The sequence below is a fragment of the Ovis canadensis genome, chromosome 13 (assembly GCF_042477335.2).
Source record: "Ovis canadensis isolate MfBH-ARS-UI-01 breed Bighorn chromosome 13, ARS-UI_OviCan_v2, whole genome shotgun sequence".
Taxonomy (NCBI): Eukaryota; Metazoa; Chordata; class Mammalia; order Artiodactyla; family Bovidae; genus Ovis; species Ovis canadensis.
This window is the reverse complement of record NC_091257.1, coordinates 72,752,172-72,777,961: the sequence shown is the minus strand read 5'-3', so window position 1 is coordinate 72,777,961 and position 25,790 is coordinate 72,752,172. Positions and strand designations below refer to the sequence as shown.

The window sequence follows — 25,790 nt, the reverse complement described above, 5'->3', positions numbered from 1 at the left end:
ACTGTGTCATGGTGGCCACATGGGTTTGTCATTTCTTCTTCTGAAATCACCTTGAAAATCAGCTGCATCCTGGGGATACCAGGCTCTGCTCTTCTCCAGAAACAAGTAAGGGGTGCCCCGGGAGAACACCACCCCTGTCACTCTCCTGCCCAGTGTCTGGCCTTGCTCTCATCTACTCCTCACCTATGACAGAGTCATCTCCCAAATTGTTGGCTTTTTAAATTCATAGAAGGAATGATTTTTAAAATTACAAGATGTAAGCATCAGGTTCCCAAACCACATACCCTGGGAAGGGCAGGGTGAAGTGGCTGGAGCACGGGGCCAGCCAGCATGGGCTGGCTCCCTGGTCCCCCTGCTGGGGGCAGCATTGAGAAGGGAAGTCTCAGCCCCTTGGTATCGGTGTTTGAGGAACAGGGAGCCGTCTTCTCTGTAGGTCTATTGTTGGGCTGAAAGTGGGGGTTCAGTCAGGGTCCATAACCTACGGTGCAGGCAGTTGTTGCTTCCTACTTTTTAAGTTTGTATATGAGAGTTGAGGGGGCAAAAGGAAGGTTAGTGAACCTAGCAATATTTTGTCTGGGTGGTGTGGTTGTCAGAATTTTTAATTGTGTATTTTTGGCACACATAAAAAAATGACTATCTTGAACATTTATTGTTTCATAATCAGAAAAGGTAAACACTATTTTAAAACAATCACAGATCAGAAAGAAAAAACTGTGGTGCTGATAGCCCCCAACTCTTTTATATAACATGCTTCTTCACTCCCTCCAAGGAAGGAGGTTTCTTCAGCCTTAAATGTCTGTTAGCCATCTGAGCACAGTGAGTTGACTGCACCACGTACATGCCCACCTTGTCTCGGGTGGAAACCAGAGCCGCCAGGCAGTGTTTGCCAACGTCCCGTCTGGACTTTTTAAATGTGTGTTGCCGCAAACCATCCAGAATTGTCAGCATTGGTTCTTATTACCAGTGCATTCATTATGACTTAACTTAGTTTATTATTTTTTTTAGATGAGTGTGCGTGTGTGTGTGTGGATATATTTGACTTTTCTAATCTCCGCAGAGGCTGTGCATATCCTTAATCTTATGGAACACTAAATCAGCCTTCTCGTAAAGGTCGGGTTTTATAAGAGGAGGAAGGCTGTATAGTTGGAACAGTAAGATTTATAAGACTGTGTTCGTGTGTGTGTGTGTGTGTGTGTGTGTGTGTGTGTTTTCTGTCCATAGATCAAGCACTTGTCCATGCTGTCTGGTGTTCTTTAAAGGGACAGTTGTCAATGTCTGAAGTGGAACAAGGGCAGAGATAACTTTGATGAACTGAACAAGAAACCTGTGGGTGTGCCATTGTGAGCAACTGTTGAAATTTTCCTGCACTGATGCAGTTGAGCTGGGTAACTCTGGGGTGGGGTCACACACCCTATAGTTCTTAGAGGACACGAGTTACAAATAGATAAGAATTCTTAAATTCTTAATTCTCATGAGTACAATTTTATTTATATATTTTTTTCTTATTTAAAAAACATGGAAAGTTTTTTTTTTTCTTTTTCACTTCAGAAGCATAAGTTCGTTAAGAAAAGCTTTAGTGACCATCATCGTCTCTTCACTGGGGGGACATGGAATGGAACAGCAGCAAGTGAAGTGAGTGAAGAACAGCTTTTTTAATGCCTGAGTTGACTTGGATGGCAGCTTGGAAACTGACATATTTTGGATCTTAAAAATGAGAAAACATTGAAATAGGAAGTGAGGTTTCTGAAGTTGAAAGGGTGATTATTTTGCATTTAAAATGTATTTTTTTAATGTTCATATTTGTTCCCAGTTTTAATTGGCAGTTACCTTCCATTAGATTTTCCCTTCCTAAAACAGTTTTTTTTTGTTTTTTTTTTTTGTTTTAATGGTACATACATACTGTGATACATATTACAAGCCGATTCTGATCAAATAAATGACACGTTTCTTGTAAGGCTGCCTTTCTTTATCATGATAAACTCTTGCTATAGATGATATCATAAAGGGGACAAATTATTCCCTGTTTAAAGTTTTTAGTCTTAGAGAATCAGCTATTCTGTCTCATTGGCACAGTCCTGATACAGCCTGTGGGAAAGCTAGGGCTGGCTAGTTGAGGAGTTATCTCTCCCCTTGGTCCCCAGCAAGCTTCCTTGGGACACTTGAAGAGGGTGTGTATGCACACTCTTTTACATGCAGTTTTTGGGGGCACACGTCTATTATGTAAAACCAAGTACTGCTTAAAAATGAGTTGAATCCACTTCAACTGACTTCATATGTGATTTATAAAAATTTCTCACTTGTTTCAGTGAAATTGATACTAGTTACTACTGTGCAGATAAACTTAGGTAAACCCTCTGTATCTTTTTTGGTTTAGTGTATTTTGGTTAACAGTCACAACAGTACAAAATTGTGAGTTTAGAATCTCTTAATAAAATAAATTACTATTATTTTATTGAGATATGGTGTAATAGTAACAGGCAGTATGTTAGATGATGAACTGGCACAGTGGAAATTCTATGACCCACAGGTGTCGCTTTGTGTGAACAGCTGGAGGTTTAAGTTCTGCTCCAGTTAGGCAGCAGCTCTGTGTCCAGCGCCTGCTATCCAGCCAGCAGGTGCTGGGTGCTGGTCTATGGTTGGTCCTTTTTGGTTTGGTCATTGTGCCCACTCCAAGGCTGCATAGCTCTCGGTGGCTTTGGGGGGAGTTTTGAGGAATACACAGCTGTGTGGGGGGTGAAGGGCTGTGTCTGCAGAATTCAAGAGAGGCCAGTTTGTCCATGCCTCTGTGCTCAGCCGAGCCTGTCTTCTGGTCCCTGGTGTCGCTGGTGGGAAATGGATCCGAGGACTGTGTCTTGTGTTGTTGTTGTTTGAAGGTGAGGGCTTGTTATCCTGATAACATTTTCTTAGCAAATTGCAGTTGTATTTCATGGGCCTGCCAAAGTGATTGGCAGCTGGTAGGGTGACTGGGGCTTCCGGAGTCAGCCAACCCAGGTTTTAATCTGTCACATAATAGCTTTGTGACCTTGGGCAAGCTAGTTAACTTTTCTGGGTTTCAATTTCCTCATTTATAGATTGGAATAATAGCCCCTAGCTCACCTAGCTTGTGTGAGGGTTAAAATAATAAAAGGAAGGTAAAATTCCTATTAGTGAACTCTTAAAAACAAACAAGGTGGCTGTGGTTGAGAATTACACAGCACAGACACAGAGCCCCGGTAGTGCAGGTGGGGTGACGCACCATTTGTTCAGGACCTGAAATGACACTGGCCCTGCAGGGTCCACGCCACTGGCGGAAGGCGCTGGGCCTGAGCACGATTCATATGCCCAGGGAGCACTGCTGGGGCGGCTGGTCCCTTCAGCGTGGTCATTGCGTCAGACGCGCCCCCTGAGCCAGTGGGGGCAGCGCCTCCCCCGCTGTGACAGAGCCGGATGCAAGACTCCAGTGTGCTTTTAGGAATTTTGCTGTAATCTCCCTGTTCCGGGTTTAGGGCTTGTTGCTTGAAGAATTCTTTGAATTTAGGCTTTTCCTTATGTGATTTTTTTATTTTTTTAACTCCCTTTTATCCTCATCTGAGGATGTTAAAAATTTTGCCTTGTTCCTTTATTGTTAGGGGGGAAAAAACTGTATTTGCTGAATGAGTGAAAAAATAAATTTAGATAAATGCAGGGGGGGTGAAGAAAAGCAGTATGCATTCTCTACCCAGTTCTGCAGTGCAATTTAGAATGTACAAAGTCCTACCTGGAGCAGACTTTTATATGCTGTTTTCCATTATTTTCTGATCATCATTTGCATCTTTTGAAACTGGCATTTATAAATTCTGAACTCTGGAGGAGTACCTCAAGATCCTTTAGCTGTTCACTGCCTCCAGGCAAGAGAACAGTTTAACCACACCAAACCTGTGATTTCCCTCCCATTCTTAAAAGCTTTCCAAGGCAGTGTGTTACATAGGTAAAATAAACAAGTACTATGGAGATCATTTGAAAATAAGGGAAAATGCTACCTGTGGACATTTAACCAAAGAAAGGGAATGACAGTGTAAGATTGCCTTGAGATTTTAAGGATTGCTTTTGCCAAATGGTAGATAATTTGCTGACTGTTTTAGGCAGTTCTTTCACACATTTTAACACCTGGTTAATGATCTTATGACTAAGATAACTGGATCAGCCCTATTTACGAAATAAGCTAACTGTCTGTAAGTAAACCTTGAAATGTTTGTATTCCTTCCATTTACAGCCTAGAATATTTTCTTTTTTAACATGTCTGATCAAATGAATTGCTGAGTTTCATGCCACCCCATCATAGTACAATACTAAGGTTTTTCTTTTAAGGATCTCTTGTTGGCTTTTTCATTACATTTTCATAGCCAGATCAAGTCAAATTCATATTCACAAGTATGTCCAAGGAAATTAAGAAGTGGTACATGGAAAGATAGGAAAACAGTTCCATATCCTAGCAGTATCAAAAGCAAGTTTGTAATCCAGGCAAGTGCATTTGCTCCTCTATTTCCGTGTCTTAGTGAGCAACATTTAAAAGGGAGTAAGAGTGTGCTTGTCTGTGCTGAATTTGAATAGTTTTTTAATGTCTCTTTATTTCTTTGTAGCTTGCTGATGATCGCATGGCTCTGGTGTCAGGCATTAGCTTGGACCCAGAAGCCGCAATTGGTGTGACAAAGCGGTCCCCTCCTAAATGGGTGGATGGAGTGGATGAAGTAAGTGGAATGTTCGTTTCACACTCTCTTATTTATTGAGGTAATTATGACATTAACATGTTTTAAGATATTTGCCATAAAGATTGATTTGGCTATACTTGCATGCATGTCCTTGTAAGTGTGGTAGCTTTAGAATTATTCAGGTTACACACCACAAGAAAGGTGTGTGTGTCTGTGGGCATGCTTGTGATTTTGGTTTTAGTAGTAACTGGTGGCTCAGTGGTAAACAATCCGTCTGCCAATGCAGGAGACTCAGGTTTGATCCCTGGGTCGGGAAGATCCCCTGGAGAAGGAAATGTATACCCACTCCAGTGTTCTTTTCTGGGAGATCCCATGGACAGTGAAGCCTGGCACACTACAGTCCATGGGGTCACAAAAGAGTCGGACATGTCTTAGTGACTAAACGACACTTGAATTACAGAAAGAAACTGAAGAGCTGTGTAACCAGGAAGAGTGGTATTTGAATGTCTGGTGGTTTGAATTAAAGGTTGCTCAGTCAACTATGAATTGGCTGAAGACTGAGCTCCATACTCTTGCGTGTAGCTGGTTGTCTCAGAGGCAGACAGAGGGAGAGAGTAGAGCTCTGGGGTTTCATTTGTTTAGATACAGTATGATGTTGGGCGGATTAAACAGAAGATGAAGGAGTTAGCCAGCCTTCATGACCAGCACTTAAACCGACCTACCCTGGATGACAGCAGCGAGCAGGAGCATGCCATTGAGATAACCACACAGGAGATCACGCAGGTGAGGAGGGGAGGGGTCCTCAGGTGGGAACTCGGTCTGCCGGCTGCCTCACCCTCTCAAAAGCTGGCCCATGGTACAGTGCTAAATGAGTCCTAGAGTTTCGCTTCCCAGCGTGAAGTTCACAGAGGGATCCAGGAAGCCCTGAGCTCCTCCAGGTTTCAGCATCTGCACTCCTTGTCCTGCAGGAGTGGGGACTGTTTTTTGATCATTCTTAAATACTGCTGTGGATTGATCTGAAAATTAAATTCAGAGCATTATTGAGTTCAGTCATTTGATTTTAAGTTGTGTAACTTGTATTGTATACTAGTTTGCAAATTTTTTTCTTGTTAAAGAAAAGGGTAGTTGTAATTGAACAGATGGGGAGCAGTTGCCCAGACTGAATCTCTTAATATCCCAGAGAAACTCAGCCTCCTGGAAGTGTCTGTTGTAAAATGTTAAACTTGAGTAATTTTAAAATAATATGACTCAGGACTTCCCTGATGGTCCAGTGGTTAAAAATCCACTATGCAACGCAGGGGACGCAGGTTCCATCCCTGGTTGAGGGTGCTAAGATCCCACATGCCCCCTTGCCAAAAAAAACCAAAACATAAAGCAGAGCAATATTGTAACAAATTCGATAAAGACTTTTTTTAAAAGATACTTTAAAAATCTTAAAAAACAGTGTGACTAGTGTGTAAACAAGCAGTTACATTTTTCATTTATTTATACCTCCTGGGTTGCTACTGCACAGAGATGGGGCATGGTGGGTGGGGAAGCCCTGGGGCATTAAGAGCATTTGGGTCCTGGCTTTTAGCGATTAACGGTAGTGTGATTCTCATTTAACTCCTCAGACCCCAGTGTTCTTGTCTGTAAAATGGAAATGATGATGACAATACCTGCCTCTTGGTTAGGGTGGCTGTCGGGATTAGATGAGAAGGCTGTGAGGAGCAGTGCACACACATGTGCACACCCAGCGTCTTTTCAGGTCTGGCTCAGCTCCAGTTTCCTGGCCATCCTCAGTGCCAGCCTGTGTGGCCAGAGCCGCTGTGTGTCTCAGTCCGGCATGCAGGCACCTCGGGGCCCCAGGCCCACTGTGAGCACCCCCTGTCCTCCCAGCTCTTCCATAGGTGTCAGCGTGCGGTGCAGGCGCTGCCCAGCCGGGCCCGCCGGGCCTGCTCGGAGCAGGAGGAGCGGCTCCTCCGAAACGTGGTGGCCTCGCTGGCCCAGGCCCTGCAGGAGCTGTCCACCAGCTTCCGGCATGCACAGTCCAGCTACCTCCGACGTGAGTGTCCACCTGCGCCAGGCTCTCAAGTGACGAGCGTCCCAGTGCTCAGGTCACAGAACAACTCTGTGTTTCTGTCCTCCTCTTCTGCTAGTTCTCCGTTTTGTCCTTTGGTTTTTTCGTGGTTAGCCTTTGCATATCCTCCTACTTCACGAGGTAGAAGGTAGCTCCTTCTGCCCCCAGTGGTAGCCACATCGGGGTTGAGACCACCCCACGGGGCATTGACAGTCCTCCTCTAAAAAAACAAAAGAGAAACTTACTCTTTTGTCAAGTTTAAAGTATTCGAAAATCAATGTTGCATATTTTAAAAGCATGTCGTTTTCTAGGTGTTAGGCTTGCGGGAGCTGCTGATAAATGGGTAAAAATAGTTGTAATCATGTTGAAGCTTCTTTGCCTATCTGTCTTAACACCTTACCTGGTAATAGTTAAAGCAGACACATTCTCTCCCAGCCTCCCTTCCTTCCCAAATAGAGCAAAGTCAGGTTTCAGCTACATCCTCATTCAGAGCACCCATAAACTGGCTTTTTCTGTATTGCCATTGTAATCAATGATATCCCCATAGGCTCCCCCAAAAGCTAGTTCTCCCTCCCGACAACTGCCATATTTGTGTTTGTGCTTTCATTTTGCTACTTCTAAAATTTGATTAGGGCCACTTGGAATTCTTACCAGAGGTACTTTTAGAGAGAAATACTTAATGTTTTAAATGCTTTTTAACAGCAGTTAAATGTTTCTGCTTCACTTAGAGAGTCTCAGATGATGGTGTTGCAGTGTCATTTACCTGGCATCCAGTGAATTATTCACATTTGCAGTGTGATTTCTGTCCTAAGTAACCCTGAATGCTTGCCTGCTGTTGCATGGTTGTGGTCCTTTATTGTCCCCCATCTCTGCTGGAGGTGAGCAGGGCTTCTTCTAAAGTGGCCAAGAATGTCTCCATTTTGACTGTTGAGTTTTACTCTAGATGCTCCCTTTTAATGGTGGAACAGTAACCAGGATGGTTTACGTATTCAAGTAAAGTGAATTCCTGTCCACGATAGGCATGAAGAATCGAGAGGAAAGATCCCAGCATTTTTTTGCTACATCAGTGCCGCTGATGGACGATGGCGAGGATAATACTCTGTATGACCGGGTATGTGTCGGGGCCACAGACCCGCCCACTGCGCATGTGCGCTCCGCTCTGCTCTCTTCTCTTTGCGGACCTTTAACTTCCCTGAGACACAGATGGATCGGCACTGCATGGCGTGCACGTCTGTCAAGTGCTCTGCAGCTGGCGGGAGAACAGTCATGGGGGCCATACTGTTTCTTCCTTTCTAAAGACTGCACGGAGACCTTGTCAGCTGCCTTCCAGAACCTTCTGGAAAACAGTCTGCACACCCCACTCCCAGGAAGAACCCTGAGACGCACAGGCTTCTCCCTGGTGCTTTTGCCACTTGGCCCTCGGGTTGCTGCTGACAGGGGGTTCTCTGTATCCCCCGCTTTGGCTGGTGATGCTTTAGAGCCTGCTGTTTCAGGGAGATCAGATCTTTCTTGTTAGGGAAAAAATAAGTGCTTGTGTGTTGTGTGCTCTATGGAAATGGTTTCAGATTTTATTTTCTTTAAGTTATATCTAAAATGGTACACCATCACTTTCTTGGGAAGAAATCTAACGTGCACGTTTCGTCCTCTTTGTTTGGCTAGGGTTTTACAGACGAGCAGCTAGTGCTGGTGGAGCAGAACACACTGCTGGTGGAGGAGAGGGAGCGGGAGATCCGCCAGATCGTGCAGTCCATCTCCGACCTGAACGAGATATTTAGGGACCTGGGAGCCATGATCGTAGAACAGGTATGTGCGTTTACCTGCCTCATCGGTGGGCTCTCCTGCCCTGATACCTCATTCTTCCCCAGGCTTTTCGATTCTGCACTTTTGTCAGGAAAGCAGTTGGAACCCATTCCTTCTGTGTATATACAGTGTGTTTGCTCAGTCGTGTCCGATTCTTTGTGACCCCATGGATTATAGCCCGCCAGGCTCCTCTCTCGGTGGGATTCTCCCAGGCAAGAATACTGGAGTGGGTTGCCGTTTCCTACTCCAGGGAGTTTTCCCAACTCACTATGTATGTGTGTATGTATATATGTGTACAAATTATATGCAGACTGCTGTCATGCCCCATAAAAATACTAATAAACTATTTTTTAGATGAGAAACAGGTGTCAGTGACAGTACTCACGTCCTCTGCCTCCATCCCAGGGCTGTTGCCAGGAGCCTCCGTGCCGGGGGCCTGGCTGGCTCTGGCCACGCTCAGCGGTGATTCTGACGATGGATAAGTTTTCCCATCTAATTTTGGCAGGTTATTGTGTAACGGCAACTGGAACCACTAGCCCTCAAGTAGAATTAGATTGTTTGTTCACTGTTACAATCTGATTAGGGTGTTTTATTATCTTGCCAGTGGGGATTTGGGTCCTGATCCCCCGGAACCAGCTGCAGACTGGAGCAGACAAGGCTGTGGAAGATCTAGTTAGGTTAATTACTCCCGTGGCTCTCACGGAACTGTTAGTGCTATCGTCTCTCCTGACGCAGCACACTTCTGTTCAGAGCCCCATCCTTCCGTGGAGCCTGGTGTTCCCTTCTTCCTGTTTGAACCCAGCAATTAAAAAATTACAAGCAAAACTCTCCTGGAGGTGAACGTGTGATTTTACATGGTGTGTTGGAGGCAGCTGTGTTTGCTTTGACGCATGGAGGCGTGTGGAGATGCTCAGACATGATAGTAAGTTTCCAGACCTCATTCTAATCAGGTCCAGCTTAACTGGCCTTCTCTGGTTCCTTGAACCTGTGAGTTTAAGCCACAGATGGGCACAGAAGCAAGCCCTTCACCACTCAGAGCCTGTTTCCACTGAACCATATATTTCTTAAAGCCCCAGTAAGCCTGAATATGGAGTGTCCTGTAGTGGCTAAATCCAAAAAAGAAACCTCAATTTGTCAGTATTTTCTTCTCATGAGCTGGGCTTTCCTGCAGCTAACGGCAGCACTCTGCCACTGAGCACCTCTCTCTGCTTGTTATGGACTCCAGAGCTGACAGGGTGTCCCTTTACCTCACAGTCAAGTAGAACAGATAATCCTGTGGATGACGATGCCTGCAATCTGCATCTCTCATTTCTGAAGCTCCATTTTCCCAGTTGCACTTGTTGATTGTCTGTGACTGTCATTTATCACCCAGGGTACCGTCCTTGATAGAATCGACTATAATGTTGAGCAGTCCTGTATCAAAACTGAAGACGGCTTGAAACAGCTCCACAAGGTAATGACATATCTTTCAGTGGGTGAGAATTTGAAGAATTGTTTTCCCATATCAAGAATTCGTACGAGGCTTGTCTTCTGTCTTAACTGTCCCTGGCACTTTCGTCTGTCATCAGCTCGAGATGGGGCTGTGCAAATGCAGCCTGTCGTATTATTCAGAGCCCACCATGTGGGCTGTGGCTGTTTGCCTGCACTGAGTGAATCCCAGTGCACCCCACATGCAAAGTTGAAGTTGCTGAGAACCCCCTTCTGTGACAGTAAACTGAAAGAGTCGGGGTTTTCTTCCTTTTAGAAAATATTTTATTCCTTGGCTAGGCCCTCTTGTTTTAGGGAATCGATTGAGTGGGTATTTGTTAAAATCCGTGTTGCGCATTCTGTCTGCTGGTAGCTGCTGACTCAGGCCTCCCTTGTTGTGATACTTTTCTGATGAATTACTGGTGGGGATTCATTCTGGAGAAGATAAAAATCTAATTTTCTCTTTTAATTACCACAGTATATCTGTGTACCACCTTGAGGAGAGAGTAGTCTGTTGAAGTGAGAGTATTAGCTTTCTCATTCTTTGCTAATAATCCGATGGCTGTCTCCAGAATGTTTTTCATGATATTTGTTAAAAATAGATGGAAAACATCTTTAAAAACCTTGTAATCAACCATGAGAAACACATATGTACACTGCTGAGTGACTCTCATATATAATTGGGTGCATGTTTTCTTTAGAAGGAATGAAATACTTCACAGATGAAATAAATTCTGTCCATCTCCTCATGGATAGCGGTACTCCTAGCCATGTGTAATGGTCATTTTCTTGATTTGCTAATGTACTTCTCGATCATCTCTCTGAGACCAGTTGCTTCCTGTGGTAGAGGTGACCGTACCTGACAGTGGTGTCAGGTTTACGGAAGGTGAGGCCTTGCACAGGTCTGACCAGAAACCCTCACCTTCCTCTTTTATGTGCTTGTTACCATGTGCAGGGCGGGAGTGGGTGGGACGCCAGCAAACACTGAGAAAGAGGTCTGCCTTGTGGACACAGGAGGCTTTTTCATTTTTTTAAGCATTTGGTTTATTTGGTTGCTACATTTTATGTATTAGAAACGTGAAAGCTAACTTTAGTTTCTCACTCTGTAATATCTGGGCCTTCATATGCTGTTGAATTATGCATCGGTTTTGAAGTTTCTTAAATAAAAACTAGCAAAACATGTTTTGTAATACAACAGAGATAAAGGGGAAAAGCTTTCTCTGCGGGGGTGTACATATCTAGTGGGAACTGAAAAATTTGTTTAAGGTTCAACTTTATAAATCATTTTGAAAGGTTTTAAAGTATATCACCTGGTGTCGGCTTCAGTGGTGGTTACTGACTACAAGAGAGAGCACGTTCTGTCCTCTCTTGGGCTTGGCTGGCCATTCCCTTGGCGGTCAGCTCATCTGAGGCTGGCGGGGCCTTGGAGTCACTTCTTCCGAGCCAGGCTCTCCAGACAGGTGAACGTGCCCTGAGGTTTCCTCCTGTGGATGAGTGGCTCCTGGTGGGTGGGCGGGCTCACTTAGGACACAGAACTGGGGGTCAGAAGGTTGGCAGGGAGGGGGAGGTGGGCGTGGGAGGCTGGGCCTTCTGGGCAGGCGCTGCCCTCAAGCTGTCTCCTCGCTTTCACTTGCACCTTTGCCATGAGGCAGTGCTGTCCACAGAAGTGTGGGGAGTGTGCTCTCTCAATGTGTTCAGGCGGAGTAGGCAGTGGCACCCTACTCCAGTGCTCTTGCCTGGAAAATCCCATGGACGGAGGAGCCTGGCAGGCTGCAGTCCATGGGGTCGCTAAGAGTCGGACATGACTAAGCGACTTCACTCTCACTTTTCACTTTCATGCATTGGAGAAGGAAATGGCAACCCACTCCAGTGTTCTTGCCTGGAGAATCCCAGGGACGGGGGAGCCTGGTGGGCTGCCGTCTATGGGATCACACAGAGTCAGACACGACTGAAGCGACTTAGCAGCAGCAGCAGCATGTGGTCAGGGACACCTTCGCTACTCTCTCCTCCCCTCTCCTTTCTCTGGGTCACGTTCCTACATGATAGGCGTGTGTCACTAGCCACACAGGATGACTCAGCTCGGGTAGGTTCTTTCTGCACCTGACCCCATGGGGCAGCTTTCCTGTTTTTGTTGGGTTGGTGGAAAAGTCTGTTTGGGTTTTCCTGTAGCATCTTATGGAAAAACCTGAATGAACTTTTTTGGCCAACTCAATACTTCCATGGATGAATTTCTTCTTGTTTGCAGACTCAGAGGAGGTAGAAGAGCTTTTCTGGGGCCCTCACTTCTCTCCCTTCTGGCTGGGGTCACTGGAGCCAGAAGTTTGATTTCTCAGTGAAGGAGCTGTGCATTCCTCCAGAGAACCGTGTCTGGAAGTGAGAGTCTTCCATAGAAAGTGGGTCCTTGGGGTCAGTAGAGGGGATGCAAGGAGAGGTAGGCTGTGTGGAGCTGAAGGCAGAGCCTTGGACTTCTCCCGCGGCCCTCAGGTGATGGTGGGTCCCCAGGAGGTGCTTCATGAAGCCTGTAGGTAGGGGACTCGGAGATCATGGGAGTCAACTGCACTCTGGGAGTTAATGGCAGCAATTGTGATGATGGAGCCGGTGGCAGAGGTGTCAGGTATGCGGGTACAGCCAGAAGCTAGGACCAGAAATGAGCCAGACTTGATTTTGGAGAAAATGACGACCTCTTCTCCCTCCTCTCCCTGTAGGCAGAGCAGTATCAGAAGAAGAACCGGAAGATGCTGGTGATCCTGATATTGCTCGTCATCATCATCGTCCTCACTGTTGTCCTCGTCGGCGTGAAGTCTCGCTGAGCAGCGTCGGGCCAGTGTGTGCGGCGCGTGGACCCAGGCACGCAGCCCGGCGCCCGTGGGCTCTGGCAGAGGTGCGGCCCCAGCCTCGCCGGGGTGGCGGCGGTCCCATGGACTCCTCGGCCTGGTCATGCTCACGTGAAGGGAAGGGGCATCTGTTTTCCTTCATTGTCAAGACGTGAAGGACCTTGGATACTGCTGCGGAATAGAGATGAGTTCTCACTTTGTTGATTTTTTTTTTTTTCCAGAAAGAAAATATCAGTTGAACGTTTACAGGCCTCATCACGCTGTTTGATGTATCATACCTGTATATGCTCTTTTTTTTTAAGCGATCATGTTTGAGCAGCATGTTAAAAGAATTTTTGGAAAAAATTTTTTTAAACCATCTGGTTTTTAAGAAATTTGGTACCAGAATCTTATGAGTAGAGGCAAAAATGCCTCTTCATCTTTGTCTATGTATTTTCCAGTTGAAAACAAACTGAGAAGTTCTTTAAGAATTTATAATCCGTTCCCCATTAACTTAATTTAACTTTTCCATCACTGTTAATGATCAGAGTAACAAAGTGTGAAAAATAAGAAACCATCATTGATGTTAATTAACACATTTAGATGGGCCAGTTAAAACAGCTTCATAAGTTTAAATTAATTGTAAATGGAGTATTCCTCATCTCAGATTTGTGCACTGCATTTTCTCCTGTAAACCGAAAGGGGTTACTAAGCAGAACCAGCCAAATGCAATAGTTGATGATTTGAAGGAACCTCACATTAAAAGGGCACTCGGCAGTGTCGGAAAAGTCACCAGAGCTGGCCAGTGTGTCCCCGTGCCCGTCCCCAACCATCCTTGCTCAATCCATTACTTATATAATAACTACATAAAGACCTGTTCAAGCCAGACACCATTTAATGGACTGTGAATTTACATGGAGGCCATTCTAAATGGGTCACCCCATTTAGGATTAGTGGGTCTCAAATTATTAACCAAACATGACTCCATTTCAAAGTAAAATATTCCCCCAGTGGTTTGATTTATTGGCCCTTCCACTGCCATTGAACATGCCCAGAAGGTAGGCATATTCCTGCCGTTTGTGAAAATCTTGGCTCAGAAAACCCCTCTTGTGTGAGTATGAATCCGGTCTCCAAAGCAGGACTTTGTTGTTCATTTACCTATTATCAATATGGTGCTCAAACATATTCCTAGACCTGTGGAGTAATGTGGAAAGTGATGATAACTTTGAAACCTGAAGTTGTTCATGTTTTAACGGGTTTTGAGACACCAGTATAGTTTTAACGGTCTTTGTGTCATTTTTGATGGCTTTCCATTGTTTTTACCTCTTGTAAAATGTTTTAAAAGAGCATGACCTCATTAAGTGTGCTACGTTTTATTTGGACCAGTCACATAACCTCTCTCTCTCGAGTTGATTTTGAAGTTATTTCCAGAAATTTAAACTCAAACCCCAAGATTCAAGTTGTCCAAATAGGTCATGTGCTTAAAACCCAGACCACTGCCCAGCTTTTCCATCCCAAGTGGTTCATGAAGCCGGGCAGTCCCTGGTTCCTTGTTCCTGAGGTGGGCATGGGGTGATCTAAAGGCATCCCTGGCATATCAGGAAGTAGCATGGCATTCCCTGACAGCTACTTACTAGGGAGGAAGGCCAGGAATGAGGTCCAGCCTCTCCTCAATTACCCCTGAAATGGGGGGCTTCCTTGGTTCTTGAGAGCAGCTGTAGGCTCTTTAGCCTCAGTGGTTTTGAGCTCAGGGAGTCAAGCTGCTCCCAGGATGGGGGCTGTCCAGATGAAGGACTCCCCTCCTAGACAGCCTGGGATGGTGTTAAGGGTTATTGTGGGAGCTTTTCCAGCGCTTAGGGTCACTGACTCGTGAAGGAACATAATCCTTTAAGAAAGGATCACTATTTATTTGTATTTATTTTTAGTGAACAGGGTGATTAGTTGGATTTTTTACCCAATTCCTTTGGGTAAGATAATGAATCTGACTAGGGATGGCTTGATCCTGTGTGGGATCCAGACAGCTGCCCCCTCTGATTGGATCCCCGGCAGCACCAGCTGAAGCCCAGCCATCCGCTGCCATCACCGTGTCCCCAGGCCAGCAGCAGCTGGAGCACATGTTCCAACTTGCCAGGCTCCACCAAACTCTCCTGTTTTGTTGAGCCGCCTCTTGGAGACAGATCAGCAGCACTGCAGGCTGGAAGGGGAAGTTAGTGATGAGTGTCCTGGCACCCAAGGGTCCTCCTCTCTCTCCTTGTCTCGCCTATGGCTCTGGTGGCAAAGGTGGCTCCTCCTGGCTCTGCCCTCGCCACAGGGAGGGCTCCTCCAGGCTCATCCTGGAGCGCTGCCCACTGGGACGTGGCCTGCGCAGCTCTGTTGACCGGGACTGGAGAGGGGACCTGTAGATGTTGCCAGTCAGGTCCCTGGAGCTCCTGATCTTTCCCAGATGGGGACTGAGCACCACTGTGTCCTGTTTTATTAATTTGGGGTTGGGGGAGGTACTGACTTGCTGGCCCTGGGCGTGAAGCCGTGTTCATCTCTAACGAATTTACTGCAGTCTCTGCTAATTGAGAGAGCATTATTTATTTGTTTTGACACAAGTGCTTTCAGTGTTTTATCCTAGCTAATGGCTTCTTAAAGGTAATAAAAACCTTCCAACCTAATTGGTCAGATAAGACTTTTGTGTGTGTGTGCTTAAATAAAGCAATTAGTGAAGCGCTTCTATCCAAAATGATTTTTTTTTTTTGTCCTTTTTAGAAAACTAATTTACTGTTACTGGAAACTTTTTGTGCAATAAACCAATCATGCAGATTCAAGAACACTCTGTTATCCTAGTAGTAATTTTAATGATGGGCTGCCTGTTTTCCTCAAGTGCGTCTGTGTTTCAGGGGAGCCTGGCCTGTTACGTGACTGTTGGGGACCGATGATTGTTTGTTGTGTGCTGAGGCCTTTGCCTCAGTGTTGGGGAGTCTGTCTGTCTGATGAATGCTTTCAAGGGGACCCATCAATATGCTACCCACTGTCCCATGGACAGAGGAGCCTGGTGGGCTTGCAGCCATGGGGTCACAAAGCGTCAGACATGACTGAGTGACTAACACTTTGACTTTAGTACAAAAACAGCATATAATTACATTTCTTAGAAAAATATGTGCTTTATGTACACACCAAGAAGCACTGGAGATCTTCAAGGAAAACTAGTTACGTGTGCCTTGTTTAGAAGTAATTCTTATACACGGGCTCCCAGAGACTTGAACTTCTTTGAAGTCCTCCTGCCCTGCTAATCTGAAAATTTCAGGGGTAGTGTTTGCCAGTATTACTTAAAGCCAGGACTATATTTCTTCTCAAAGGCCAGGATGGTTCTGTGTTAACTCAGTGCTAACTCTCACCCATGTGTGCCTGGTGGGAGGTGCCATCGGGGGATGGGGTGCACCAGGCATCTGTCTTTGGGTACACCCCAGGGGCTGTACATACAGATGTGTGAGCTGATTGCAGGCGGTCCTGTGGGCCAGCTAGGCTTTCAGTCCTTGGAGGTTGCCCCGTGCTCAGGGCAATGCAGTATCGTCAGAGCCCATTGAACAATGTGAAAGAAACAACCACCTCTTCTGTGCGCTCACCTTGTTTCTGGACTAGAACTGCAGCCCCCAGCTTGCTTGTCAGCCGTTGGCTCTGTCCACTGTCAATTCTGCTCTCCAAGGGCTTACCTGGCGGCTCAAACAGTAAAGAATCCGCCTGCAGTGCAGGAGACCCGGGTTCAGTCCGTAGGTCAGGAAGATCCCCTGGAGAAGGGAATAACAACCCACTCCAGTATTCTTGCCTGGAAAATCCCTTGGACAGTGGAGTCTGGCGGCCTACAGTCCATGGGGTTGCAAAGAGTTGGACACATCTGAACAATGAACACAAGACATTAAAGAAACCCTCCATCCTGATGGGCTGCGGGAGGATTAGCTACGCATGTGTGCCCTGTTGGGCTCATGTTCTCAAGAGATGACCTTGTGGGTCATCTTCCCACTGAGGTTGGGGTGGCTTTCTCTTGAGGTGGCCCTCCAGGCATCTGCAGGTACAGTGACTGGAAACATTGCCTGCTGGGCAGTGAGCTCCCTGAGTGCTGGCCCTCAGGCGTGACTGTGCTGCAAGGACCCACATTGGTGGTAGGACAGGCTGCGTTCAGTTGACCCTGTTGATGCCCTGAACATCCTCTCAGGACTCTGATCCTAACCCAGAGTTGGAGCCTAGAACTCCTCTTGGTTTGTCTGTCTTAAGTCGTGTAGCACCAACAGAATGACTCACCTGGGCTGGCATCATTTGTTTCTCATTTTATCAGCATGTTACTCTACATGCTTAATTTTGATCACCAGGATCCCCTATTCTAGTCAAAATGTGGGCACCATCTGGAGAAACCGGCTCCCTGTCTCCACAGAGGAAACATTCATTAGTTGGGTGTAGGGAGGATGGGACAGTCCTTTGGTACTCTTATCCATTAATTAGTTTTCCTAAGTGTCCTCTTCTCAGACTTAGAGGACTTGGTATGTTTAATGTCAGTCACACTTTGAAACTCAGCCCTGTGGACATGTGGGCCCAAGTTGTAGATTCCTGTGTGTGTGAGCCTAAAATACCTAATTTCCTCTCCAAATTCCCTTGACCATCCAAACGCCACCTCTCACCTTGCTGCCTGATGTTTTTGTTTAGTTTTGTTTTCAAATTGAGGGAAAACACCCCCCTTCAAAATGATGAGTAATAAAAGTAATGAGGGTGCTGAGTGGACATGTGGAACCTCCACGTGTCGATGTCAAACTTTCCTGAGTCCTACACTGACCACCCCACCCCCACCCCAATCCTGTAAGTTCACGGATGTGATCTTAGTAGCCAGATTCCTCAGCAAAAAGAAAAGTTTGGGGGTGGGTGATGGCTGATTTCCTCTCAAGTCTCAGGAAGCTTTCACAATTCCTCCCATCCTGCTGGTTGGGAACAAGAGATTTAGAGAGCTCTAGGTGGGGGAACTCTTGGGTGACATTTTAGGGTATGTCTACTTAAAAACAGTTTCTCTAGATCTTTTGGGTCCCTTGAAACGGTAGAGTTTGGCTAAGTGGAATGATGGGGAATGATAGATCATTTCCAAAGAAGATAAGCTCTGAAAATGCCTCTGACTCAGGACCTGGAGTTGAACAGTGGGCATCAGCTGTATGCAGACCCCTCCCTGACTCCACGCCACTGCCGGCAGTCTCCCAGCCTTCTTACAACACAAAGGGACATTCCACAGCATCAGATGGCAAGGACTTGTGTACGATTATCTGGTCAGTTGAGACGAAAGAAAATAATCGTTTGTCCAATTGTCCAAATGAGCTTTCTGGCCTGTCCTGAGTGTTAAGGATAACTGCACGGGTCCCTGTCTTACCTCCATAATCTGCCTAAAATGGATCCCTTAAGTGAGATGGCCTTCAACACAATGCACATTTAAATAGGGCTTAGTTAACACAGACTCCTGGGCTTAGCGGTTTCTGTTTGTTAACTGTTATTCTACAACTGCTTTTAGCTAACTGTCCAAATTCCGCCATCAGCAATCACTGTTTCTCTCGTTTTGTAGATGTTGTAATGGAGGTGGAGGCAGAAGGGCTCTGGTTAGCATCATTTCATCTCTTTTTCTCAGAGAAAGTGCTGAGGGAATCAAATGTATTTGTGTGTGTTTTAACTTGGTGCTCTGACTCAGGACGCCATAATAGACCTCCCTTTTCATCAGCGATCAGGGAGATAGAGCAATTCCCCTTCACACCCAGAAACTTCCCCCTTTTCCAGATGGGGAAACTGACAGCCAACAGAGGGCTCGCCAAGGTCACATGACCAGCGAAACCCACGGCGGGAACTCGCATCTTCAACTTTGTCATTTCCAGACCAGCACTGTTTTTGCTTATGCCCTTTTAATTGTTCATTTCTTTCCATAAAATTAAATGACCTTCTTCCAGAAAGACTTAATGGTCAAGATGTGATTTGGTAAAAGCTTCAAGGATTTTTTTTTTCTCTTGTTACAGAGATTAGAGCAGACTAAGGCTAAGAGATTTGCAAACAGTGGTATGTCATTACCCGGAGTTCAGTTTTTTGTGTAATTGATGCGAAGAGATTGCTGCCAATGACTCAGGCTGCCACTGAGCAGACAGCAGCGCTGCTTTGGTGACCTGCCTCAGTGTGCATACGTGTCCGTCTGTGCTTGTTTATATAAAAGGTGTGCGTCTACACAAAATGCTTGCCGAGATGGATCGTGTTGTGTTCATGTTGTAAATAATAAAAAATAGTCCTTAGCAGAACTGATTTTACAATTGCCTGAGAATGTAGCGCTTCATTTCCACGCTAGGCAGTGGCTAGAAATTGATTTTTTTAAATCCAATTAAGCCTCAAGGTTGGTTATCCATTTAAAAGGTCGGCTGAGTTAAACGATGACAGTACCTTTAGTTCATGCTAATAATTAAATTTACACAGGACTTCAGCACTTACACAGTGCCTTGTGGAGGCCCATGTTGTCTGTTTCTGCACAATAATGCCAGGAAAAAATCTTCACTGGGGGTGCAGACACAGGGCAGATCATGGTACCTAACTTGCTGAGTTCCAGAACTAGCTGATTGCCACCCAGCCCTTGTCACTCCTTCCCCTCCAACTGCCAAGTCCCCCACACCAGACACTGCTCCCCACCCACCTCCCCTCTCCTTAGTTTATGCCTCCAAGAGTACTGAAAGATGAGAAGTAGCCACTCATTGAAAAAAAAGGGGGGTGCAGCTCTTGGTATATATGGTCCTTGGTTTCATGTGCTGCTGAATTTATAACATAACAAATCAATCATGTTTTAAAAATAGCACTTTATAGTACATATTTACTATGCATTCCCTAATGTGTTAAGAAAAAGACTTGAGAATGTCTTTTATGGTCCTCGTAGGTGATATTTAAGTGTTACTGAATTTATGAAGATGTTAAGAGAACCACAGACCTGATTGGAATGCTTTTTACTCTGTTTGGGTTCTAGTGTCACTCAAGTTTTATAAATCACTGAGAAGGAATAAGTGAGCTTATTTTAAACCTAGCATTTTAACCTGCATGGTGATACAGGCAAGGTTGCTCCATCTTTGTACGTCCCATCCACAACTAGGAATTGGCCCAAAATAGGCAGCCTTCCAGATTCAGTGAGAAAAAAAGTACTGAATTTCTTTCTCATGGGCCTTTAAAAAAAAAAACCAAAAAACCAACAATATCTGGTTAGTTTTCCCTTCCCCCACCCTGCTCAGCTCCCAAAATCATGAGCAACAGATTCAGGGTTCTTTTTCACTTTTTAAGAGATCCACATTTAGTTACTAAGATAGATGTGCTGCTTTCTACAAGAGCATTTCTGGGAAAAATGTGACTCAGGTTTTTGAAGATTGAGTCATTTTCAAGGTACTTGCGAAGCCTACTATCTCAAAGGATCCAATAAATGAAGATTTTCTTAAACTATTTCTTTTGTTTTGGTCTGGTTTTTATAACTTTTAATTTTGTATTGGGGTATATAGCCAGTTAACAGTTTTGTGATAGTCTCAAGTGGACAGTGAAGGGACTCAGCCATACATATACGTGTACTCATTCTCCCCCAAACTCCCCTCCCATCCAGGCTGCTGCATAACACTGAGCAGAGAGTTGCCTGTGCTATACAACAGGTCCTTGTTGGTTATCCATTTTAAACACAGCAGTGTGTACATGTCTATCCCAAACTGCCTAACTATCCCTAGCTCCCCTGCCCACCCCCACAACCATAAGTTCACTCTCTGTCTGTGGGTCTTTTTCTGAAGAAACGATTTCTTGATCAAAAATAAACACAGACCCCTCATTTTACTTTCCTATACGTCTTCATTTTATACGCTAGGTTTGCTTCAAGGAATGTAGAACCACGTTTGGTCTGTTAATGATTTCTCTCTTACTTTCTTCAGCCCCCTTGTCCCCAGGCTCCAGGTTTTCAGTATGCCCTTGAAAACTTTTGCAACCATGAAAATAATTTTGCTGGTGTTGAGAAGTAAATAGAAATTTAGTTCCCAAGACGTGAGGGTTATTACTATCTGACACTCTGCCCTTCCTGGGAGAATAATTTTGGCTGCCTAGCACAGCAGGGGACCTCAGAGAACTCATTCAGCCCCTCATTTTATCTAGAAGCCCTAAAAACTGATGTTAGAAGGAATGCTTTCGGTTGTTAATAAATGATTCCACTAGTAACATTTTTATTAACACATTCTGTCATCTAACTGATCCTGAAAGGTAAAAAACACGGTTTAGATGAGATTACAAAATGTGCTTTTAAAGCAAAGTGCAAAAGATTTTGTGCAATGTGCTGTCTTTTGCGTAAGATCCATGAATATACATAATCTTGTTGTTTTTATTTTTCAAAAACAGTTTATAAACTAAAAAGTAATAAAAATGGTTTCCGTGGGAGAATGTGAAAAGGGATGGACTTCTTTGAGCATTTCTTTTCCCAGCTTCATCTCTGGAACCGTACAAATGTTTCACATATTGAAAAACTGAAATTGTAAAAGACTACACATACACAAAACAGCTGTAAAGCAAGAATGTTGCCCACCATCCAATTCTAGCTACTGTACAGCCTGAGAGGAACTCAGGGTGGAAATCAGGAATGAGGCCCTCTGTGTACTGAGAAAGCAAGCAGAACTGGCCCTCAGATACTGTCAGGAGAAAATTTTACGAGCATAGATTCTTATATACTTAAAAAAGCACTAAAATCTTGAACTGAGATATCTGTGCCTCGTGACTAACAGTAACCTACCACTAATAAGAGTGCTTGATTGCACCTACCCCTTCTCTGAAATGCCATGTATACTGACCTCCCTGCCCTCACCTGTAGGGAGCACTTCTCAGAGCTGAGAGGCTGTGTCCTGGGCTGGAGTCCTCAGTAGGTCCCCAGGTAGAACCTAGCTCACGGCGCTCATGTTGTGCATTATTTCAGTTGACCCAGCAAACCCTTATGTTGAATAGACAGAAACAGGAATCTTGATGTACATCAGATAGACCACACACACATGAAGGAAATTTGGATATATCCATGGGATGCATTCTAAGGACAAGGAAGGGAGAGAGGAGCGAGGAAAGAAGGAAAAAATCTTGAGCTTGATGTGGTGGCTTTATCGGCAGAGTGGAGGCTATTTGGTGAGAATTGTAGAAGTGAACAACTGATAATCCCTATAAAGCAAATCCTACTGCCCTCCTCTAGGGGCAGAAACAGTGACACCCAGGGAACTGTGAGCACCTCTGGTATGCAGTTCTGGGTTTCTAAATAGAAGCTCTTACTTTCTTAACAGCAGTTATCCCAACCAAAAGGTAACAGGGCTGTTTGGAGAAATGACTGACTCTAAACGTGGGGCACGGAAGGGATAATATGAGTCTGGAGACTCTTATTGTTCCCGAAAGGGCAAAAGTACACAACACCCGTTAGGAAAATGTGAAAAAGACATAGGAGCCTGCCTGATAGGCGATCACTTGCCTAAATGGAGATGCTTGAGCAGAGACACTGAGAGATAACACACTTAACTGCGTCCATTGGGCTTCCTTGGTGGCTCAGACAGTAGAAAATCTGCCTGCTGTGCCAGAGACCCAGCTTCAATCCCTATTCCTAGTTCAGGAAGATCCCCTGGAGAAGGGAATGGCAACCCACACCAGTATTCTTGCCTGGGAAATCCCATAGATGGAGGAGCCTGGTGGGATACAGTCCATGGGCTCGCAAAAGAGTGGGACAGGACTGAGCAACTAACACTTCCACTTTTCATGGCGGGGGCAAGGCCAGCGTCCTGGGTTTGCAGGCCCTGTAGTCACATAGACCCCGTTTTGGATTCAATGCTCTGTCACCATCTTGAAACTCATTTTTGAGAAAGAGGCTCTGCTTTTTTATTTTTGCCCTGGTCCCCACAAATGATGGTGTTCTTTACTCAAGAATACCAGACAGTAAGTGTAGAAGGGATGAGATAGCTGGAAAATAACCACATTGCAACCAATCCTTGATTCAGGCAGAGATCATTATTGGATTTGAAAGCCGTGGGGGAGAGGTTGTCAGGAAACAGAACATTCTAATAGTCTCAGAGTGTCACTCCATGCATTATAAAGAGGAAGCTGATTTCCACTCTATCAGTTATAAAGAGGCACGTTTACCTTTACCGTGAAGAGATCTGGCTGACCCCACTTAAGCCAAGTAAACAGCCTTGGCCAGTAAGGCGAGACGCCTAGGTTATGTGGCTCCTGATGGGGTGCCGTGGGAAACGCAGTGGGCATAGTTGCCAAAAACGTTTAACCCGAATCTAATCATAAGGAAGCAATCAGGCGAATCCAGGCGGTGGAACCTTCTGGGAGTCGAGTCAATGTCAGAAAAGACAAAGGCAGGGATTGTTCTGGATTAAAGGAGACCAAAGAGACTTGACAACCCAGCAGAACGCCTGATCCTTATTTGGATCCTGGATTTAAAAAGAAAAGGCCATGAAGGACATTTTGGGGACAATTAAAGAAATTTCAATGTGGACTGTATATTAGATAACATTTAGAATGGCCTCAATGTTAAATTTCCATGTCTCTTGTCATCATGAGGGCTAGAGTCCCCTGTTTCTAAGAGATACACACAAGCATTTAGAGTTAAGCGTATGCAGCTAACTTTAAATGATGCAAAGAAAAATACCTATATGTACACAAATACACATACACACACACATATATATATGAACCTAGGTAAAGGGTATACAAGTTTATTGTACTGGTTTCTCAACTTTCCCATAAGTTCATGCATTTTTCAAAAAAAAGTGTTTAGGGAAATGTGATGTTTATGGCAATTAGTTAATTTTTAATCCTTTGAGGATTGCAAATCTTCCAGCTGGCAAGTCAGATGTGGTATTTACTAAATGTTACAGGGAGGCTCCCGGAGCTCCAGGTGTGATGAAGGGCACACACTGTATACAGGCAGCCTTTGGGGAGGTCATGAACAGGTCTCCCACCGCCTTTCTTGGATGGGTCACTTCCAGGCCACCTGCCCCATGGAGAGTAGTTGGAGCTAAGCCTTCCTCCATGTCTTCTGGACATAGGAAGTAGCAGGTCATTCTCAACCAGGAACAAGCCCTCCTTTGACTTCAGGTTGATCCTGACTGAGGCACGTTCACTGGCTTTCAGTGGCCACAAGGTCAAGTCCAAAGACCAGAGCTTAGCATACATCTCAAGGCACACTGTATGTGCAGCCATGGGAGCCACAGTGGTTCCAGAATGCCCCACATCTGCCTTCAAGACACACACACACACACACACACACACACACAATCCCCAATGCCTGATCTGGTCCGAAGCTCTTCAGAACTGATACTTATATATTTTGATTTTATATAGATACTCTGGCATGAAATTAATGCAAAAATGCACATGTCATACATAGCCATCTAATATGATATGACTAAAGAAATATGTTCTATGGTCTAGAGGAACTTATTTGCAAAGGAGAAATAGAGACACAGACATAGAGAACAAAGGTATGGACATCAAGGTGGAGAGGAGGGTTGGGATGGATTGGGAGATTGGGATTGACATATATGTCCTACATTGGAAAAGACTGTGATGCTAGGAAAGATTGAGGTTAAGAAAAGACGTGGGTGACAGAGGATGAGATGGTTGGATGGCATCACTGACTCAATGGACATGAGTTTGAGCAAACTCAGAGAGATAGTGAAGGACAGTGAAGCCTGGGATTCCTGTAGTCAGGGGTTGCAGAAAATCAGACATGACTTAGCAACTGAACAACCACAAATGTATAAAAAATACATAACTAATGAGAACAACAACAACAACAAAAGTTTTAGAATGTGACCTGTACCAAAATCTTCCTAATATGTCCTGGGAACTTTATTCTGATTTCTTCCAGAAGTTTTTAGTCTTTTCCTCAATTCCTAAATTAAGTCTGAAGACGCAGTTGAGTTTGGAATCAGTTTCAAGTCGTCAGAAACATGAGTTACTTCTTGGGTTACATTAAAGAGCCTGGTAAGTTGTTTTAAATTTTCATTTTTTTAAGAAAATTAAATTTAGGTGAATTTTTCATTGACAGTGAAGTATATACTAAGCCATGGATTAATACCTTCATAAAAACTTATCTAAACAAAGTGGGGCCGGCCTTATTTATGCTGAAGTCTGCAAAGTCCACAGTGAAAAGGGGGGAAAGTACTTTCCTGGAATATAGTTACATCTGTCACAGGCTACATCTTGAGGAAATTGGCAGGCATGTGAAATGGAGTCATTCCTCAGTGTCTGTTTAGTTTGGATTTCTTCAATTCAGGGGTGGCTTAAAACCAGAATCAGGAATATCTGCCTCTAACAAGCATCTCCCATTTTCTCTTGCATTGTGTACATAAGTGTTCAATAAATGTTGGTTGAATTGAATCATCTTGTTCACCCTTTCTTGGGGCCATGGGGGTTATTCAGTGTATTCTTAGATATAGAAGAATTCTAAAGGGAAAGGTGCTCTCTCTACCAACAGTTTCTCTCCCCCTCCAACTCCCTGTACACAAAAACTGCCAGATCCAGCTTTTTAAAATGTGGCTTGGATCCTCCCTCAGTTTGCAAAAGTCTGTGGATTGAATCAGACTCCTCATGTTCCCTCCCCACCCCCCACACCCTTCCTGTTCCCTAGTCTCTGAGCTCTGGTTTCAGAGCCCTGTGGACACTGGGTCTGTCTTGTTAGCCTGTTAAGTCCTGATTCACCCATTTGGGCAGGGCTTATGTCCCTCACCTTCTAGGAAATCAACTCCCCTGCAGAGCGCCGACTGCCTGTCTGCAGTGTATTTGCAAACAGAAGAGTGATGGGTCTTCATACATGCTCTTCGTACCCTTTACAAATGTGTGAAAACATTCAGCTGCTGTAAAATCTTTTGAGGAAAATAGGATCCAATTAGCACCGACTTTTGTGTCAGGAAAGCTGAGGGTTTCGAAGGAATTCCTTACACTCCGTCAGAA

General features: G+C 44.8%; 1 protein-coding gene across 8 annotated transcripts in view; it reads left to right on the top strand.

The window, feature by feature from the left end:
- Positions 1–15,622, top strand: part of STX16 (syntaxin 16) — a 31,875-nt gene extending 16,253 nt beyond the window's left edge. For 7 of the 8 annotated variants that reach the window (XM_069546808.1, XM_069546807.1, XM_069546811.1 and 4 more), the window contains 7 exons: positions 4,599–4,706; positions 5,310–5,450; positions 6,546–6,711; positions 7,746–7,837; positions 8,386–8,529; positions 9,899–9,979; positions 12,699–15,622. In XM_069546808.1, coding sequence (XP_069402909.1) covers positions 4,599–4,706; positions 5,310–5,450; positions 6,546–6,711; positions 7,746–7,837; positions 8,386–8,529; positions 9,899–9,979; positions 12,699–12,803 — 837 coding nt within the window. In that variant the 3' untranslated portion in view covers positions 12,804–15,622. Of the gene's footprint in view, positions 1–1,546; positions 1,633–4,598; positions 4,707–5,309; positions 5,451–6,545; positions 6,712–7,745; positions 7,838–8,385; positions 8,530–9,898; positions 9,980–12,698 lie in introns of those variants that run through there. The other variant, XM_069546809.2, reaches the window with a different exon arrangement.
- The last annotated feature ends 10,168 nt before the right edge of the window (positions 15,623–25,790 follow it).